The sequence below is a fragment of the Aspergillus piperis genome (genome assembly GCF_003184755.1).
Source record: "Aspergillus piperis CBS 112811 unplaced genomic scaffold BO85scaffold_1, whole genome shotgun sequence".
Taxonomy (NCBI): domain Eukaryota; kingdom Fungi; phylum Ascomycota; class Eurotiomycetes; order Eurotiales; family Aspergillaceae; genus Aspergillus; species Aspergillus piperis.
This window is the reverse complement of record NW_020291591.1, coordinates 626100-644032: the sequence shown is the minus strand read 5'-3', so window position 1 is coordinate 644032 and position 17933 is coordinate 626100. Positions and strand designations below refer to the sequence as shown.

The 17933-nt window shown below is 49.7% G+C and overlaps 6 protein-coding genes across 6 annotated transcripts; 2 read left to right on the top strand and 4 right to left on the bottom strand.

Moving 5' to 3' along the window:
• Window positions 1-828: 828 nt before the first annotated feature.
• Window positions 829-2499, bottom strand: BO85DRAFT_6155 (NmrA family NAD(P)-binding protein). The gene is made up of 2 exons (XM_025665533.1): window positions 1469-2499; window positions 829-1410 (listed from the first exon to the last, which is right to left on the bottom strand). Exons 1-2 carry the CDS (start codon window positions 2110-2112, stop codon window positions 996-998), a joined length of 1059 nt encoding a protein of 352 aa, XP_025520643.1. The 5' UTR covers window positions 2113-2499; the 3' UTR covers window positions 829-995.
• A 1988-nt stretch (window positions 2500-4487) lies between these two features.
• Window positions 4488-7793, bottom strand: BO85DRAFT_464746 (putative lysophospholipase; the record flags this gene model as incomplete). Its single annotated transcript, XM_025662006.1, has 5 exons — window positions 4488-4762; window positions 4794-4885; window positions 6048-6296; window positions 6374-6738; window positions 6806-7793. 5 exons carry the CDS (start codon window positions 7791-7793, stop codon window positions 4702-4704), a joined length of 1755 nt encoding a protein of 584 aa, XP_025520642.1. The 3' UTR covers window positions 4488-4701.
• A 1020-nt stretch (window positions 7794-8813) lies between these two features.
• On the top strand, window positions 8814-10153 carry BO85DRAFT_454813 (kinase-like protein; the record flags this gene model as incomplete). The annotated part of the gene is made up of 3 exons (XM_025661346.1): window positions 8814-9330; window positions 9506-9819; window positions 9872-10153. 3 exons carry the CDS (start codon window positions 8814-8816, stop codon window positions 10151-10153), a joined length of 1113 nt encoding a protein of 370 aa, XP_025520641.1.
• Window positions 10154-10610: 457 nt separating this feature from the next.
• BO85DRAFT_482607 (pirin family protein) lies at window positions 10611-11542 on the bottom strand (the record flags this gene model as incomplete). Its single annotated transcript, XM_025663112.1, has 2 exons — window positions 10611-11128; window positions 11194-11542. 2 exons carry the CDS (start codon window positions 11540-11542, stop codon window positions 10611-10613), a joined length of 867 nt encoding a protein of 288 aa, XP_025520640.1.
• Window positions 11543-11846: 304 nt separating this feature from the next.
• On the bottom strand, window positions 11847-14107 carry BO85DRAFT_6050 (Zn(II)2Cys6 transcription factor). Its single transcript, XM_025665515.1, has 2 exons — window positions 13742-14107; window positions 11847-13684 (listed from the first exon to the last, which is right to left on the bottom strand). Exons 1-2 carry the CDS (start codon window positions 13804-13806, stop codon window positions 12061-12063), a joined length of 1689 nt encoding a protein of 562 aa, XP_025520639.1. The 5' UTR covers window positions 13807-14107; the 3' UTR covers window positions 11847-12060.
• A 1403-nt stretch (window positions 14108-15510) lies between these two features.
• Window positions 15511-17464, top strand: BO85DRAFT_454810 (amidase; the record flags this gene model as incomplete). Its single annotated transcript, XM_025661345.1, has 6 exons — window positions 15511-15795; window positions 15852-15974; window positions 16011-16229; window positions 16290-17144; window positions 17204-17270; window positions 17325-17464. 6 exons carry the CDS (start codon window positions 15511-15513, stop codon window positions 17462-17464), a joined length of 1689 nt encoding a protein of 562 aa, XP_025520638.1.
• Window positions 17465-17933: the final 469 nt, after the last annotated feature.

Here is a 17933-nt window from a genome sequence, read left to right as displayed (position 1 = left end):
TCTGCTTATCGGTGGCGAAAAACAGGCTGGGGGTGCGGGTTAGCTTCGTTCGGGGTAATAGTTTAGTATGTAGTTTAATTCAAGGCGGGTTTGGTGGTGGTGCTGCTGCTTGTTGTTATTTATACTCCATGGATGGGGATTTCGAGATCGATCGAAGCTGTGATTTTTTGCTGGCAATTCAAATTGCATCAGTCAAGTAAGGGGGTTAGTGACCGCAATGAAGAACGACAAGTAGCATGTCTGGCGGACTGAGAATGAGCTTAGTCCATTCCAAATATTAGCTTTGCTATCTACCCAAGTCACCATGGGTCTTGAGTATCAATCCAGCCAGTCAATCAATCAATCAATCAAATCACATCCCTTCATCAGGATACTCAAACAAACAAACAAACAAACAGCCGCCGGTGCGATCATCACACCCGAGGGGAATAATCGGCAAACACATAAATGCAGATCACTTGAAATGCATAGTGAAGAAGTGAAAGAAAAAAAAAAAGAAAAAGAAACAGAAACAGAAGGCGTAACAAATAGTCAAAATAAACTTTTGGCGGATTGGCCTCCAATCCGACATGTCCATCATCATGCCTGCAAAATTCGTAACGTGCGTTTCAACCAGCAACCCATTAATATAGAAACTTTTTTCCGCGGTGAGATGAGATGAGATGAAATGGGCCCCATCATGACAACCACTCCTGCGTCTTCGTCTTTCCCATTATGGTATAATTTTTCCATCTCCCAAAGATAAGACCCAGGCCAGTTCGCCAGTAATGCATGAAATGAAAAACTCAGAAAAGAAAAAGAAATTGAAAGGAAAACCAGAGAGCACTGAACGCAGCGGTGGGAGTGAGGGACAGGACAACCGGCCGGTTTCGGCTTGCGCTCAGACAATCGATGTAACCTCTTTATCGAGCCAATCGCGCCCATCGCTGAATCGACCTTGCGGCTGCCCTCCCCATCGCTCACCGAAGTGCAACACAGCACGTCAGATCGCGCCATCACAACATCCAGTCCAGCCCGTTCGCTTCCTCTTCCACGGGGAAGACCTCGCGCGCGTATTCCTCCATGTCTCGCCAGCCCTGCCACAGGTGCCGGGCCTCATCCGTAACACGCAATGATATGACCCCTCCGGGACCCTGCATCATTCCCGCACCCGCACCTTTGCCATTGGCTGGGCCCAGGCCCTTCGGTGACCCAGCCGCAGGGCGGGAGAATTCGGGCTGCGGGAAGTAGGGTGCATCGCACTGTCCAAACACCACCTCAATGGCTTCCAATTGTTCCCGATAGCCGGGCGGGATGTTGACCTTGACTTCGACCTTGGGCACGCGAACGTAGCGGCATGGGCGACCGAGAGCGCGCGAAAATGCCGCACAGACCTGGTTCGGGGAGAGCGTCTCGAATGTGAGGGCGATCCTGCGGTAAATCAGCTATCAGCTATATGTCACCCTCCGATGAATGACCGGAAACCTACCGATGACCATTCCACTTCTTGGGCCCATCCTTGAAGATCTGCAGCAGCGCCGGTCCCACATCATGCTCAGCATCCAGCCAGGGGAGAGGAATATCCGGGTCGAAAGGTGCGTGCCACTCGAAGCTTCCGTCCTGCATCAGCTCCATCTGGAAAAGGGGGTATGGTAGACTCGTAAAGTTGTTGTTGTAGATTCCGGCGTAGACGAAAGTCGAGGGCAGACCGAGTTGACGAATGTAATTCTCCACGGTGAACTTGGGAGCCCAAAGGGGCACCGGAGGCCATGGGCCATGCACAGAGTGGTCGGGCATACTGCTATAGACGTAGTGTTGAATGGTTCCTGCTCGCTTGGCGGCATCGGCCAAGGCGCGTCCGATCGCGACTTCGTCGCCAGACTGGGAGGTCGTGTTGATGAACGCAAGATTGGCCCCTTGGAACAGGGAGTCCATCAGCTCTGTGTTGCCTAGAAGGGGACCCTGGAAGAGAGTGACATTGGGCAGAGTTTGTAATTCCTCCGCGATGAGGCCCTTGAGCGAATGGATCTGAGCGCGAACATGGTGGCCCACTGCCGAAGCGACACGGATCAGAGACGCCGCCTGGCGACCCGTAGCGTTCACCACGGCAATGGTCTTTCTTTGTTGTGTCATGAGTTATAGTGGGAGGGGGGATGTAGTGTGAATGCGGGTGCAAGAGATAATTCTCCGCGGTAGGAGGAGGAGAATATAGTAGAGGGGGGGGTAGATTTTAAAAAGTAAAAAAAGGTGAAGGAAAAAGTATGCGGGGTAAAAGTAAAGCAGGGGAGGAAAAGTGACCAGCGGACGAACACGAAGTAAGTCTAAGTCGGGCAGTTCGAGCAGATCTGGAGTCCGGTCAGGTGGCCTCCCAGAATGGGAAATTGAGTCAATGCGAGACCGATTTATTGCCAACTAGTGATTTTGTGGAGGTTGAAGAGGCAGCAGGTGTGATCGTGTGTTGCAGATGTCGAGAGAATTTCTTGCGTAGTAGTACGAATACCAGTTGCTGTCCTAAACTGCTAGTGGTGGTACCTTGACGAATGGAACAGTGGGGTAGTAGACGGAGCAGTTGGCGGAGGCGCGCACGAGGGACGGAGAGTTATATAGCTCAGTGGGATAAGATTGCCTGGGGAGACAGTTGATTTGACAATGCCGCAATCGAAGATTTCAATGGTGCAAGATGATGACCGGTCAGGCAGCTGTTGTTTGTTGCTGCTGTTGCTGTGGTTCAAAAAGAAAGCGCGGGACACTAGTACTACTTGTACAAGAAAAAAAAAGTGAATCCCACCACCGAAAAAAAAAAGATCGATGATGTTGGAGACAACGGCGGATGATGAGATATTAGGTGCTCCAACTTCAGACCGACACAGCCGGGCTGCTCGCCAAAAGCCAGGTTTTTGTTAGTTAATGCAAAGCAGCGCCTCCTCCGTTGCAGGCACGGATCTCCTTCGTCGAGAGGATAATATGAATAATAAGAATCACCGAATGCTCCAACGAGGCCGAACAAGTGGACACCCCCCAGAGCCGGTCTGGCGCACCAGGCAAGGAAATGACCTCACACAAACTGAAGTTTTTTCAGTCCGAATGCACCAAACATAAAATAATAAAAATAAAAATAACACAGCAAAAGCAAAGATCAGTAATAATCTGTTAATTAATTTCGCTGCAGTTTAATCGGAATATGGCAAAATTGGCGGGAAAAATAAAATAATAAAATTCAACAAAAAAAAGAGCCGTGGATCAGGTCTAGTGCTTGGTTCCGAGATTCGCACCCACAATGACCCTAATCAGCCCTGTTGGTCAGGGGAGACTGCACAAGCTTTATCAGATTGGGGGGGAGAGAGAATGGTGATGAAATACAATTAACGAAGGTGTCAAAGGGAAGATGCAGTGACTACGTAGGAGTTAAGGCCTTATAAAAGGGACAAGCTGGTCTATGAACCGAAATAGAAACCTTCTCCCCCTTTCTAGGACAAGTCGGTGTGTTCGATGCCCACGTATCTAGGGGGGCCTGGAAGCGACGTTGTAGAGAAGAAAGAAAGGGAAGTAACTGCGGTCTGTGTGCTGCGGCAACGGGGACCCGATGAGCCCACGACGACTATCGGCTGGTCTGGATTGGGATCGTCTGGGGTTTGCATCTAATATGGGAGGGTGGTACCCATGAGTGAATTTCTTGACTCCTCCCACAAGTCCCCGTCCGCTGGGAAAATGCTGGCCAGAAAAGCTGCCCCGGTCCCATGATGTGATGGGGAAAGCCTTCCGATGTGCTTTCCGAGGGGGTTTATATCGAGTAATGCGAAACAGTCATAGAATGGATGGCCATTTGATTGAAACGGTGTCAGGCGGAATTGCAAACTCTGGATGGCTGGCGCGATTCCAAGGTACTCGGTCCTCTGTTCCTGAGGGTGCGCTTCACTGAGTTTCTCTGCCATCTTTCCATTGCGTGGTTGGTCTTGCACCATTCGTTCCAAAGCCGGGGATGACAGGCCAGCTCGGCAGATGAGGCAACTAGAGCAGCAGCCCTGACAGGAAGACGGGACCTTGTTGGATGTTGCTAGAAGTGCCCACGATGTCCTCGATGTTGAAGTGACCATTGACCTTCTTTCCTTTACGTAACTCGGATGCAGTTCAGGGGTGGCTGGAAGGGGAGCTGAACGAACCAGCAAAATCCACCATCATCATCATGATACATAGAAGAACTAGTAGTATGGCATCACGAGGATGTCGTAATATGATTCCATCTGAGAATAGTGTCTATTGTAGGGCGCAATTTCAGCACATGGGACATCCTCTATATCGGAAGGTAGTATAGGTATGCGATGCACCTTCCAACATTAACGGTTCCAGCTAAACTAGTAGTAGAGAGAGATTCTTCATTATTGCTGAATTTGGGTAGCAAGAAAAAGCAAAGTGCATTCTATCAAAGAATGTCCGATCCCGGCAAGTCCCAGCCAATGACAGCTAAGCAGAGTGTGGGCGGGGAAATAGCGGCCTCCCACTGATCGACTTCGGGGGACAGCCACCGATTCTGAGGCAGTCTTCTACTACAGTAGTCAAGACGTTATACTTCTATCTTTCTTTCCACTCACCTACAGTATCGGTTCTTGAATATCTTTAATGTATCTATATCTCCGTTTCTATTCTCCTTTTTCCTCTTTCTTTTTCTTCCGCCCTCATTGAACTATTTCTTATGTTATGAAGGATAGCAAGTGATAATCCACATTAACTAGCGAAGAAGCCGCCGTCACAGCCGACTGACAAAGCCCGAGCAGCCCACGTTGCTCTCCAGACCCATCGGTCCAAATCCTTCTTACCGACCAATCCGTGCGCCGCAGCTTCTCACGCGTCTGCCAAGACCCGAGAGCGGTGTTCCTTCTGGGGCTCTTTTTGCGACGAAAGTGGTTCTCTACGGGCCTGTGGATGAAGTTTTAGTCCTCAGTAGTATGAGAGGAAGTACCTCTTGGACTCCTTCTTTTTTCTATTCCTGACTCAGGTTTATCCTCCCACAAGGTCAGCAAGGGGAAGGCAAAGCTTTCATACCAAACAAGCAGACGGTACAACAACCGTGCGACAACACATCCGGGCCATGTCTGCAAGGGAGCAACCTTCATCTGATCAACACCTTATCTTTCCCTGGAACTACTACTAATTAGGAGAGAGCAACAACCGCGTGGGTGAGAGCACAGACTTTGTCCAGGTCAATCTAGTAGAATCTAAGAAACATCAAGTTTAGTGGGATAGTATATTATAGGAACCTAACATTAGTTAGGAGCTCATCATCGTCACCAAGCCACCACCGCCTTTGAAGTGATCATGTGCAACCCGGTCAGCTGCTCCGTCATACTTTTTTTGTTAGCGGAGTAGCACTACTGTACGAAGTATACTACTGCTGTTGTTAACAGCCAATAAATGTAGATATTTTATCCCGATGAGGAAGGTCCTTGGAGCCACTTATTTAGGTACCTGCTCACTAAGCTAGACTACTACTAGTATACTAGTACTACTAAGTAATAACGCATCTCAACTGGGAAAAAAAAAAAAAAAAAAGATAAAAAAGTAGAACATCTCAGCAATGGCGCAATTCAAAGCGGGGTTGGCCATCGTCCATCGTCCTTTTCCCCTCCATCCATCCGACATGCATGACCCCGACCTGCATGCCCAGGGATCCTGCATGTTGGTCAGGTATCTCCGCGGGAAAGACTGCCCTTTTCTCGCTGTCTACATAGTAAATAGTAATTCAATAGTAGTTGTGTTGTCCTCATGGCAGTTATATTGGTGGTCATCATAGCGTGACATTCCCCTCATTCTATCATCAAAGTATACTGTGAGGTGTACCAGGCAGCGTGTGAATGAAAGCTTAAGAATAATAACAAAACGCTTTTCCGTCTAAAGAAGAATCCACCAAAACGGCTCTAAACCATCACAGCTCCCTTCCCTGTCTCTAAAGAGAGTAGGGTAATAAAAAACGATCGCCATCTTCAAGGCGCCGATCCCGCCATCACTCGCTGCGCCATACGTCCTATAGAATCACTCGAGTCCTCCAGTTCCTCCATCTCGCGCTCACTCACCTCACGCGGCCCAATCCCCGCCAACCCCCAGACGCCAGGTCGGCGCCGGGCCAACAACTGCGCCGCCGTGCGTTCGTCAGAGTGCAGATGCGCTCCAGACTTGCGTAGCAGCAGCACGTGCTCCGAGAATCCTGCGTTGGCCGCCAGGAACAGCGGCGTCCGACCATTGCGGTTGCGCAAGTGCACGGAGCCACCCTGGAGAAGCAAGTATCGGAGAATCTCAACTGAGGGTGAAGTTGCTGCGAGGTGCTGTGGAGGTGACGTGGGTGTCAGTTTTTGTTCTTTCTTTTTTTATGTTTGCAACTGGGGCATAGGGGTTGCCTTACGATAGGTGTGTTGCCCGAGTAGTCGGCATCATTCAATAACCATTGGTGTTCTCGGGCCACAATCTCCTCCACGCGCTCGAGATCACCCTGCGCAATGGCGTATCCGAGCACCGTGAGGGACTGAACACGCTCAGGGAGCGCCCCGTCCGGATGGCGGAATACGGGCTGCGAGACCTCGGTCAATTCGCCGCGAAGAGATACGGACATTTTCTTCGCGACCCATTCTGGGGTGGAATCCGGAAGAGCGAGGAGATATGACATCTTGGTTAGTGCGGCTTCGGTGGTCAGATCGAGTCCGGCGACGACTCCCGCGCGAGAGAGACTCATGCCTGGGGCATAGACAGGGCTGACGCTTCCTGTCAGGCCTGGTTGACTGTGTCAGATTGAAACTCTGGTTTGAGGGAAGGAATTATTGGCAACGGTTTAACTTACACTGCGTGACGTTCACGATTACGATTCCTCGCTTGATAGCGGCGGCCAATACGTTGGTCATGGCATTGTCTTGACCGCTGGGTGCGTTACCGGCGCCAAACGTTTCCAACACTAAACCACGGAGCCCTTCCAGCTTCAGCACGGCGTCGACCATCTCCGGCTTGATACCAGGGAAGATACGAAGACACGCCACATGGGTGGTGTCGAGGTTGGTTTGGATACGGAAATGTTCCAGGCTCTTCGGTCGGTTGACCAGCTCCCAGTTCACGTTGGTCCGCATGGAGGTTGTCACCGCCAGCGGGGGGCAGTTCGGCGAGTCAAAGGCAGCGAAATCACTGGCTGCGACCTTGATCGACCGGTTGCCACGGAACAGTCGGTTGTTGAAATACAGACACACTTCGGGGATCATGAAATGGCCAGCCACAACCAGTGATCCGAGAAGATTATCGGTGGCATCATTCTGCAACTCCAGCATGGGCGCTTGCGCTCCAGTCAGGATGACGGGCTTTCCAAGGTTTTGCAACATGAAGCTGAGCGCCGAGCATGTGTATGCGAGACTGTCTGTTCCGTGGAGGACGACGAAGCCATCGAAAAGGGTGTAGTTTCGTTCAACGGTGTGAGCGATCTGAGCCCAACCTTTCGCATCGATAGAACTGCTATCGAGGAGCTCTTCGAACTCGAAGACAGTGTACCGCACCCGTCGCCCATAGGCAGTCGGTGGTGTGCGGAGAGTGGGATGTCCTTTGATCTCTCCGGCTGAGTTGACCACCACATCCATCATGCTCGGGTGCGAACCATCGTTGAAGGTCGGCACGCGGGCCAGACATTGCTCCTGGAATCCTCTGGCAGGAATGAAGCCTGATGGGGACTGTCGCATACAAATCGTACCACCGGTCATGATAATGAGGACCCGGGACTCGGGGATGAGATCGTCCGGCTGCTGCTCAGCCAGCTCGGGCAAGGGACCATTGACATCGAGAGCTGCCATGATGGAGAGCTGTGACGATGATCTCTAATTCTATGGCGTAGACAAGGCGTAACAGAAACAAAAGAAGGTAGCGATGAAGTTGGCTGCGGAAGCAAGAATGCGGGGCCTCAGATTTCAGGCTGCTCAGATTCGCCGAAACAGCCACAAACAGGGCTAGAAAGTATCTATCCAAGAAACGGCCTCCACAAAAAGAGTTTTTGGGGTCGTGGAGCTCACCACTCTGCGGTAGAAGCCCAGGACAGAATGGGCTCAAGTGGTGTTGAGAGTTGGGCACACAAAGATAAGGTTAGCAGTTTAACCTGGCAAAACAACTACGTATGGACCAGCTTCAAGAACCAGGAGAAAACAAGGGACGTCCCATGATCCTCGCCCCTCTCATATGGAACTACAATAAGACTAGACTAGACCTGGGATAATAGGCTACTTGAATTAAGAGTTGGAGACACCCAACCCACATTGTCTCCGATTCACGGCTGCCGCATTACGTACAGAGACTGCGTTGGTGGTGCCAAGAAGCCGCCCCAGCGCAGGATTTTCTTCGTCGGCCACACTCTCTTTTCGGGTGCGGTGGATTCCTCCGTCAACTTTAACCACCACCGCCTCCACTTCATGTTGGAGTAACTGTCTGGATCTGAGTCTGGGAGATCATTTCCCCTGGGGTTGATGGGAAGCAGTTATGATTATGGCAAACATTGTATATGATCGGAGTGGACTGAAAGTAGGCACGCAGCACCACTTTACACGCTTCTCCCTTGCTAGAAACCATCTAATAACCATAGATCTAGAGCATACGCTCGACATTTCGCAGAATATCTACATAGTACAGCTTCAAGTAACAACCCCATTATGTTCCGTGTCCTCCAGACACGATCACTAGCATGTAAACAGCTCCCTCACGTAAGTCGAACTCTCTATGAGCGTCATCCTTTGCGGAGGTTTTCTATGCTGAATAGCAATGAATAGATCTTTCGCAGTCTTACTTCCTTGAATTCCTTGCATCTTGCTTACTCAACCAGAGCCATGCCACCTCCGCAATGGAACAATGAGGCCGTATACTGGCCCGAAGACGGTGTAGAGAACCTAGAGGGCTACGCTACGGGCGGATACCATCCGACGTATATTAACGATGAATTTTCGAATGGCAGATACAGAGTTGTCCACAAACTAGGTTATGGTTCCTATTCGACTGTTTGGCTTGCTCACGATCGGAAAGAAAGTCGGTATGTCGCATTGAAGATCATGATTGCAGATGTTTCGGAAAGAAGCGTCGAGTCAAAGATTCTACAGCATCTTCAAAGGGGTGGTGATCTTACCCACCCGGGCCGTAAATACATTTCTTCACTGCATGATCAATTTTCCTTCAAAGGTCCAAACGGGCATCACATGTGTCTAGTGAGCGAGGTCGCTGGCTGCAGTGTTGCTGAATCCAAGGAGAATAGCCCCCGCTTCATGTTCTCCCTGGATATAGCTAGAGCAATTGCCGCTCAAGTTACTATGGGACCGGCCTATATGCATTCCCTTGGTGTAGGGCATGGAGGTAAGTCAAGGCAACTACCCGTCGAGTCTTTACTGACTGCTCACCCAATCCCCAAGATCTCCATGCTCGCAACATTCTTCTTCTCCAGCCTGTTGACTTTGACGCCTTGAGTATCGAAGATATCTATGAACAGTTTGGCAAACCGTTTGAGGTCCCTATCACAAGGATTGACAAGCGCCCCCCATCCAATCATGTGCGCCCGCGCACGCCATCATACCCATGAACCTGATCATCGTCCCAAGCGACCAGGTCGTAAATTGCAGAGTCAAAATTACTGACTTTGGCTCCTCATCTTTCTTCTTTGGCAAAGAGCCACTGGAGTTACACACACCAACGGCTTTGCTTCCTCCCGAAGCATTCTTCCAGGAACCCCCCATCACCCCAGCCGCCGACATATGGACCCTTGGCTGTACGCTATACGATATCCTCGGCGAAAGGCCCCTCTCCGAAACCTGGGCAGATGATCCAGATGATGTGATTGGGGAAATGGTAAGTACACTAGGTAAGCTGCCAAAGAAATGGTGGCAACGCTGGGGAAAAGAGACCTAAGCTTTTCCTCGAAGAAAACGGCTCCTGGAACCCAAACTTTAATAGGATCCAGACACCTGAATTTAGACCTTTGGACCGGCGACTCTGGCAGATGGGGAGAGGAGAGACTCCTCAAATTTGCGAATTTCAGGAGATGGAGATGGCTAGCTTCAAGAGGTTGCTGGAGGGGATGTTGGCTTATGAGCCGTTGGAGCGGGTATCAGCGCGTGAGGCGATGGAGTCTGACTTCATGCTGAAATGGGCGCGTCCCGCACTGTTGAGGCTTGAGGGTTGAGAATCATCAGCATTTAGTTTTGTGTGTGCCAATGGGATTTCGCGGGGCAGGTCTGCCGTTAGCTAGGAGGCGATTATGGTTGTCCACGGATGGGGACGCTCTGATGTTTTTGTACTATATACTAATCAATAGCCACTATTGCGTCGCATGACTGCGATGGTAATATGAGGTGCTGTGGGTAGAGAAAGGTTTTGTTGTCAGTGTCCTTACTGATATGATTATTCATTCTTTGTTTTTTTTTTTTTTTTTTTTTTTTTTTTTTTTTTGGATCAAAAGTGGTTGATATTACTATATCTATGGGTCTATCTATGACATAACCTGCAATTGCTCATGGTACACCATCATTATTGGAAAAAGTCAAAAAAAAGTACATGATGCGAATCATATGTATACTACAATAAGCCCCAGAAACACCTTACACCCGGCAAAAGGAATCAAAGCAGCCATCGAACCCCCACTAATCACTATCCAAAACAATAACCTCAGCCTCCGCATCCCCAACACTCTCCACACTCAGCACATCACCCGCATTCACCCCTGTGATGAACGCTCCATCACCCTCACTCAGAACCGCCTCGTCCCGATGATCCAACCGGATCTGGGCCTTGCCGTTCTTCGTCATGGGCAAATGCACATACACGTTCCTCTTCTTCTTGCGGCTAACCACGTCTTCGCCAGCACCAACAGTCCACTGGAACTTCTGCCCGGGTTCAATGATTCCCGCGCCCATCACAAAGTCTGCGTGAATCGGGATCGTGTCCGGGATCTTAGGGACGGCGGCTTCCTCATCGGCAGGGGTTGCTTCGGGCCCGGCAGCCAGCGGGGAGAGGATCGGGACGAATGCTTTGCGCTTGGCGGCTTCGTCGAATGTGCGGGTGTGGTATTGGGGCTTGAGGCCATATTTCCAGGGGAGAGCCCAGATCTGAAGAAAGTGGACGGGCTTGTTGGATTCGTTTTGTTCGGAATGTGCGATTCCTATAGGGAGTTGTGTTAGTTCGGTCGGTTTATGAAGGTGGTAGAGTTCAATGCAAATAACGTACCTGTTCCACCAGTGGTGAATTGAACGTCGCCACGCTTCATGCGGTAGAACTGCTTGCCCTGGGCGCCTTCCGCACCCTTTTTGATCATGCTGTCGCGGTGCGTGAGCTCTCCGTTGAGGATGTAGCTGAAGATTTCGGCATCGCGGTGAGGGTGGGTCGGAAATCCATTACGAGCCGCTACACGGTCCTCATTTAGAACGCGCAGACTGCCAAAGTTGTTGAAGCGGTGGTCATAGTAACTGGCAAAACTGAAGGTGTGGAAGCTTTTCAGCCAGCCGCCGTGTTCGGCGTACCCGCGCTCACTGGAGCGACGGGCGACAATGGAAGCGTGGGCAAGAGGTTTGGACATAACGGAGTTGGTGGAGAGAATTGACTTGATGAGGAGCAATATTAGAGGAACAAAGAATAAGAAGAGGTAGGATGATGTTGCAATTTGCATTCTGAAGAAAGTATTTCGTCGTTTGTCTAGATCGCTGATCGACTTTATACTCCTGGCCGGCGATCCGGGATTGGCTTGGGCGGGGCGCGGATGGGTAAGTAAGCATGGGGTAAGACTGACTAAGGGCCCAACCAGCAAATGCCAGCGCCGTCCATCCCGGTTGCAAATCACTGACTGAGCATTTACAAAGTAGGTAGGTAGCTTCCGTTTTGCTGATAGTGGCTGAGCTTCACATTCCAACCGTTCCACCCTGCGCCGCTGGTGCTGTGCACGAGTCAGTCGATCATTACATTTTCTTTGTTGATGATCGGTAAGATTTTATCACGTTGATTGTGATTGGCTGAAATGCCGGTGTGTCATGATGTCATAATCACTCTGGACAGTCAATTTCAAAAGAAAAGGGACAGGCTCCAGGGGTTGAGATTTGCTTATGGATCCTCCGTCTGGAATTTTCTCTCGCCAACCTTCCAGCTTCTACCGTCGTCACGCTGCCAGAATGTCACGGTAGCCTCTCCTGTGTTCTCATCGGGCAATTCGACATGAACATCTGAGATGCGGCACAGAGAAGGCAGGATTGTAATTGAACTACCCGCTTCTGGCAGGCTGAGGAGATCCAAGCTTTTTCCAACTGTACAGCTTGTGTCGATATTCGACTCTTCATATGCAACTACCTCCTCTGCAATTCTGGCAGTAAGGGCGCCATTCCATATGCCTTCACGGTGAGGTGCCAATCGAAGCAAGCCGATCGCGTGTCGTCGGATCTGGGGAATCCGGCACTTGATTGCAGTGTAATATAATGGTTGGATGAAGCCAATGTCTATCGTAAATGCCATTCCCAGCGGGCAATTGAGAGATCCACTCATGGGAAAATCTGGATATGCGGTTCTGAGGGCTTGGCACATGTCGATTGCCTCACGGATAATGGACATGAATCTGTCGGTTTGTAGGTCGAATGCCGTGTCGTCGTCCCATGGAATGCAGGTCCTGACCATGATCGAGGCCATGGTATGGTACATCCCGAGTAACCTTGTAGCCAAGGTATCTTTGATCAAATCTTGAGCTGAAAATCCATCAAGTGACGATCTATAAACATCAAGCCATATTTCCAAGTCCTTTTCCAGGCGCCATTGAGACTCAAGATATTGCTCGTAGCCCCGAGTCGCGACACACATGCCCGTCTCGATGTGACGAACCAATTCCACCAGACACTGTGCTTTTGCTAAGAGAACATCCAGATATTGTCTTGCTTGTTCAATTGACTCAAATTTGTACGGTAAATGACGAGGTTGGATGTCATAGTCAAGGTTCGAGTATTTTGTCCCATGTCCAAGCAGAGCATAGTGCACTCCCAGTCTGCTAAAGGCCTCGATAACATCATCCTCATTTGTTTGCGACGAAGTCCTTATCATAATCTTTCCGGTCTTAGAGGTTCCGGAGAGTTTCTGAATCTCCTTCACCAGTTTCAGCCCGTGCTGTAGATGAGCATGACTCATTCGGTATTGGCCTCGCATCAGTTCGAGAGTCACGAATACCATGCAAGTAATGAGGGCAACTATCACACTCTGCGGTCGTTGGCTGTGGCGTCTTATTTCAGCATGGAGACAGCCAATAGCTTTGTTGTAGTGTTGAAGAGTGAACTTCTCATGCTCGCTTAGCTGGCTCGCCATTGTAGTATCCTTGTCGCTCCTCTGAGCCCTATATTTATGCGTAGAAGCCAATGCCATAACAGCATGTCGCACTGCTGGCTCTTGAGAAAGTGCTTGAACAACTGTCCTGCCCCAGAACTGGGAAGAAAACACTCCGCCGATCTTAAAAATAGTACATTCGATGAACCATTCCACGCATTTCTGTTCAGCACATGCGGCATGGGGAACTGGTACCGGTGCATTGTAACTAGACAGGAGGGACTGGAAAACCCTCGGTGCGCCAGAACTACCGCCATAGGTGGTTTTCCTTCCCTCGCTCCAAATTCCATAGCCATCGCAAACGCGGCCGGTGGACACGCACCTCTTGCACGCCGGTCGACCCTCGTCGCATTTGACTCGACGAATTCTGTGTATAGAATAAGCACTATATCAGGTAGTGTAACAAGGCAGCCGCTTGACTCACTTGCATGTCCGACAGCCGGATTTGACTTTAGGCTTGCTCGCACGGCGCTTCTTCTCGGATTCCATTTCAGCGCTCAGCAACTGGTTCGACTGTTCGCGGGGGTGCCTTGGTACTTATGAAAAAGCTTGCCACTATGCATGTTAATCACAGGCTTAGGCGAGGAAAAGTCTTAGCGGCAAAAGAAAGTAAGAGTTATCAAGAATGAGATAGGACAAGGATGATGAGTTGCTGACAGGCTGCCCCGCTGCCTTGAGGCCGACCCGCTAACCCTGCCTCTCATTGGCCCGCTCGTAAACTTTCCATTCAGATTGGTTGCTCAGGACCCACTTGTACAGAAGTGCTCTTGCTCTCATCTTTGTCTCTTCGTCTTCATCTTCTTCTTTAATGCTACAATGAACTGTCCAATAAGTCCGGTCGCTCACAGCTGTCATTACAAAAAGTCATTGCTACAAAACTAATGCAGGTCAAGTAGCACCTGATCATCTCAGTCAGCTCTATTCTGAATGTGCCCAGGGGCCTTTGCGGTGACCGACATCCAGTCCAACTCATCAATGCATGCCTGTTCCACAGCATAATGGAGCTGGATCAAGTCAAAATTCCGTGGAGCTATTCAAGTAAGCTCAGGTCTTTCTCTTCCTGCCTTTTAGGTATCTTTGAATCTCTCACACGGCCAAAGCGGCTGTACTGATGCCCGAGATCCCACGCTCGCCTTGCGCACTGTCTGACCCTCCAGAGCTGATGCTCTCTGGAATTTTTCCTAGGTCAGAACTCCTTTCAAAACCTGTCAATCTATATGTCATCACTTGCTATATTTTATTCGGTTGTGACAGTAACTGATGATAGCGATTATTCTTTATACTGCAGAGGGCGTGAACTGGCCATGGGAAATCAAACCAGTGGATGCTCTATATAGCAGTCAATACTCTGGTATGCAGGTGTGCTAGAATAAGCTTCTTGACAAGCTTGAGTGGGCTTGAAGCTGATCAGATAAACTGAGCGTTGAAGGTAGTTCATGCCTACATCATAAACCTATTTACGTCTTAACAGTCTTTATTCGATGCGAGCTTGTCCCGTGTGTCGACGTCCATGTGTGTCTTGTAATACCTTGGACTTTTGATCTGACAAGGTGTTCATTTCAGAAATTAGAGTCATAATGAATGGTCGGATACATCATGTACAAAATGATCTATATGCCGAGGTTCGCCGTGTACGGAACTCACATGTCGGTTAGCTGCAAGGACCAGCCTATTGGGTGGATGTCACTACGCTCGAGCAATCATCGGGCTGCATCAATCTTATGGCGTGACGCACCAACTTGACTAGATAATCCTGTCGGGCCATTCAGCTTACACCGCCGGCAATGTTCCTGGTCATAGTGGCTGTCGTAGCCACGGTTAGCCATCCCAAAGTACTGGAACCGGAGCTTGGAACGAATCGGTTGACGGTTTAGTGTGCTTGGAGTAAATGCCAGTAAGAATGCCAGTTGTCTTCCTTGAGGTACTTAATTTCCCTAATAAATTGCCTTATCCGCGTCATCCGTTTGCCTAGCGGCTCAGGACAATAATACGCCTGTTCTATAGGGTCGGCTGGATGCGACACTTTCATTTAGCTTGCTACGTGGTAGATAAAGCCCCCTGGAAGCGGGCCCAAACTGGCGTGCATTGATCGGTCTTATCTCTTATCTTTGTAGTCTTTATTAGAGCCCTTGCCGCACACATTTCTTCTTAATCCCCCGTTTCATTGTACGAAAAGTGGGCTGCGTTCTCAAGATGGCTCAGTGGGATGGTCTGATCGCTGACAAACTAAGGGACCGTGCATCCAAAATCCCTCCTGAATGGGTTCTTCCCAGGGAAATTATAAATCAAATTACCCAAGATGCCAACATAAGTGCTTTCGACATACTTAGATATCATGATTTGTTGTCAAGGGAAGAGGTGGCTATCACAGAGTCCTATGACGCTCAAAGCCTTCACCAGGAGATCATCGAAGGCCGATTGACCTCGCTCCAGGTTTGCAAGGCCTTTTGTAAGAGAGCTGCTATTGCACAACAGTTGGTATCTATATATATTGCACTCGGGTCGTGATCGGTCCAGCTAACGCAATAAACCAGACAAACTGCGCGACTGAGATCCTTTTTGCCGAGGCGTTCAAGCGAGCAGAGTTTCTTGATGGATATCTGGCCAAGTATGGAAGGCCTTATGGACCCTTTCACGGCATTCCCATAAGTTTGAAGGTAAGCGTCCGGCTCAGTCGCACTTTATCTCACTAGAGAATGGCAAATACTGGAGCCGATGCCCTTACTAGCGCCATTGCCGTGAATCTCACCATGGAACAGGACAGCTTCAAGATCAAGGGACAGGCTACGACCATTGGCTTTGTTTCTTTTCTGGGGAAGCCAGTCGCAGCTGAAAATTCGCCGTTGGTTGATATCCTCCTTGCTAACGGTGCCATCTTGTACATCAAGACAAATATTCCACAGACATTATTGGTACGAAGTTGCCGTTTCTTTTGTCTCGCGGTTCTCTGCTGACACTCGGTCTACCTGAAGACCATGGATAGCGTCAACAATATTTTCGGAAGAACTTTAAACCCTCACAAGCTTTGCCTCAGTGCGGGTGGGAGCAGTGGTGGTGAAGGTGCATTGGTGGCCTTCCGAGGTTCCATACTAGGAGTAGGCACAGACGTCGGAGGATCTATTCGTGCACCGAGTCTCTGCAATGGCACATATGGCTTCAAGCCCACAGCTGATCGCATACCTCACGGGAGAGTTGAATTAGGGGACAGGCCGGGGACACCAGGGCTCGTCTCCGCAGTTGGACCACTCGCCAACAATGCATCAGACCTGACTTTCTTCTGTAAGACAATTCTCTCAATGGAACCATGGCGCTATGACTCTACCGCACTTGGCTCGGCATGGCGGCATGTACCCCCCAAGAAGAAACTAAGCATCGGGGTTTATATGGGGGACGAGCACTTCCCACTATTTCCCCCTGTCAAACGAGCACTTTCCTCCGCCCAGGCTGCGCTTGAAAATGCCGGTCACAGTGTCCATCTTGTAACCAATGCTCCGTCCTTTCACGATGGTCTAAAGCTGGCGGCACGGTACTTTTTGTTCGATACCAAGCAGACCCTTCTGCAGCACGTTTTGGATGGAGATGAGCAACCAATCAAAGCGTTGGAGTATGCCTCTCCAGCTGCGCTAGCTGGATTACAGAATCCTACACTGACGTTAGACGATGTCTGGGACGCTAATGCTTCCCTTATGGCGTACCGGGAGAAGATGGCTGAAGTCTGGAAACAATATAATCTGGACGTCCTCATCTGTCCGGGTCACTGGTCAACCGCAGGCCCACATGATACTTATGGGCCACCAGTATATACGGTTATTTGGAATTTGTTGAATGTAAGGGAACTCAAACATACATCTGCTCTGATGTATCGTGCTGATGCAGGATACCTTAGTTTCCCGCGAGCATCATTCCATATCTGAAGGCTGATAAGTCTCTGGATTCGGAGATATGCAAGGGTTGTAAGTCTTTTCGTTGACCTAGCCATGAGTGTCAGCTGCTTATTGCGATTATAGATGATCCTGATGCAGTAGATGGGGCACCTACTGCTATCCAGGTTGTTGGGTGGAGGTTTCAGGATGAGGAAGTTCTGATGGCTACTGAAGTCATTGACAAGGCTCTTCGATCTGACCTACGTTACCGTCCAAGATTATGACCTGACGAGAGCTTCCTCAATTTGATTCCCCTTTTTTTTAGTTCGAGAGATAAGGATCATCTTAGTTCACGCGACTGGGCTCGCTATTCGGCGTGATTAAGACAGCCTTTGTATATAAGTGAGGAAGTTTTGTTCGTGGATGACTGTAGGCAAGGCCATCTTCTAGCCCTTTGCTCTCGTGACATTTTCTATCTTATTTCCTTCACTTTCAATTAGCTATAGTTTACATACTAATCAGAAACGAATTACGAATGCTCCCTTACCTATTATACTTGGCGTACGCAGTGCAAGTACCAAGACCTAAACCAGATGTAGGATCAGTGTCTGCATGGCAAGCGATCAGTATAGACAAGACCAGAAACCGAATCTTGAGGGTCCATTAGCGCTACGCGAAGCCTGTGGAAGAGGATGAAAGCAGGCACTGATAGGTCCGGTTGTCGGGCAACGCTATAAGCCATCCACTTCAGTA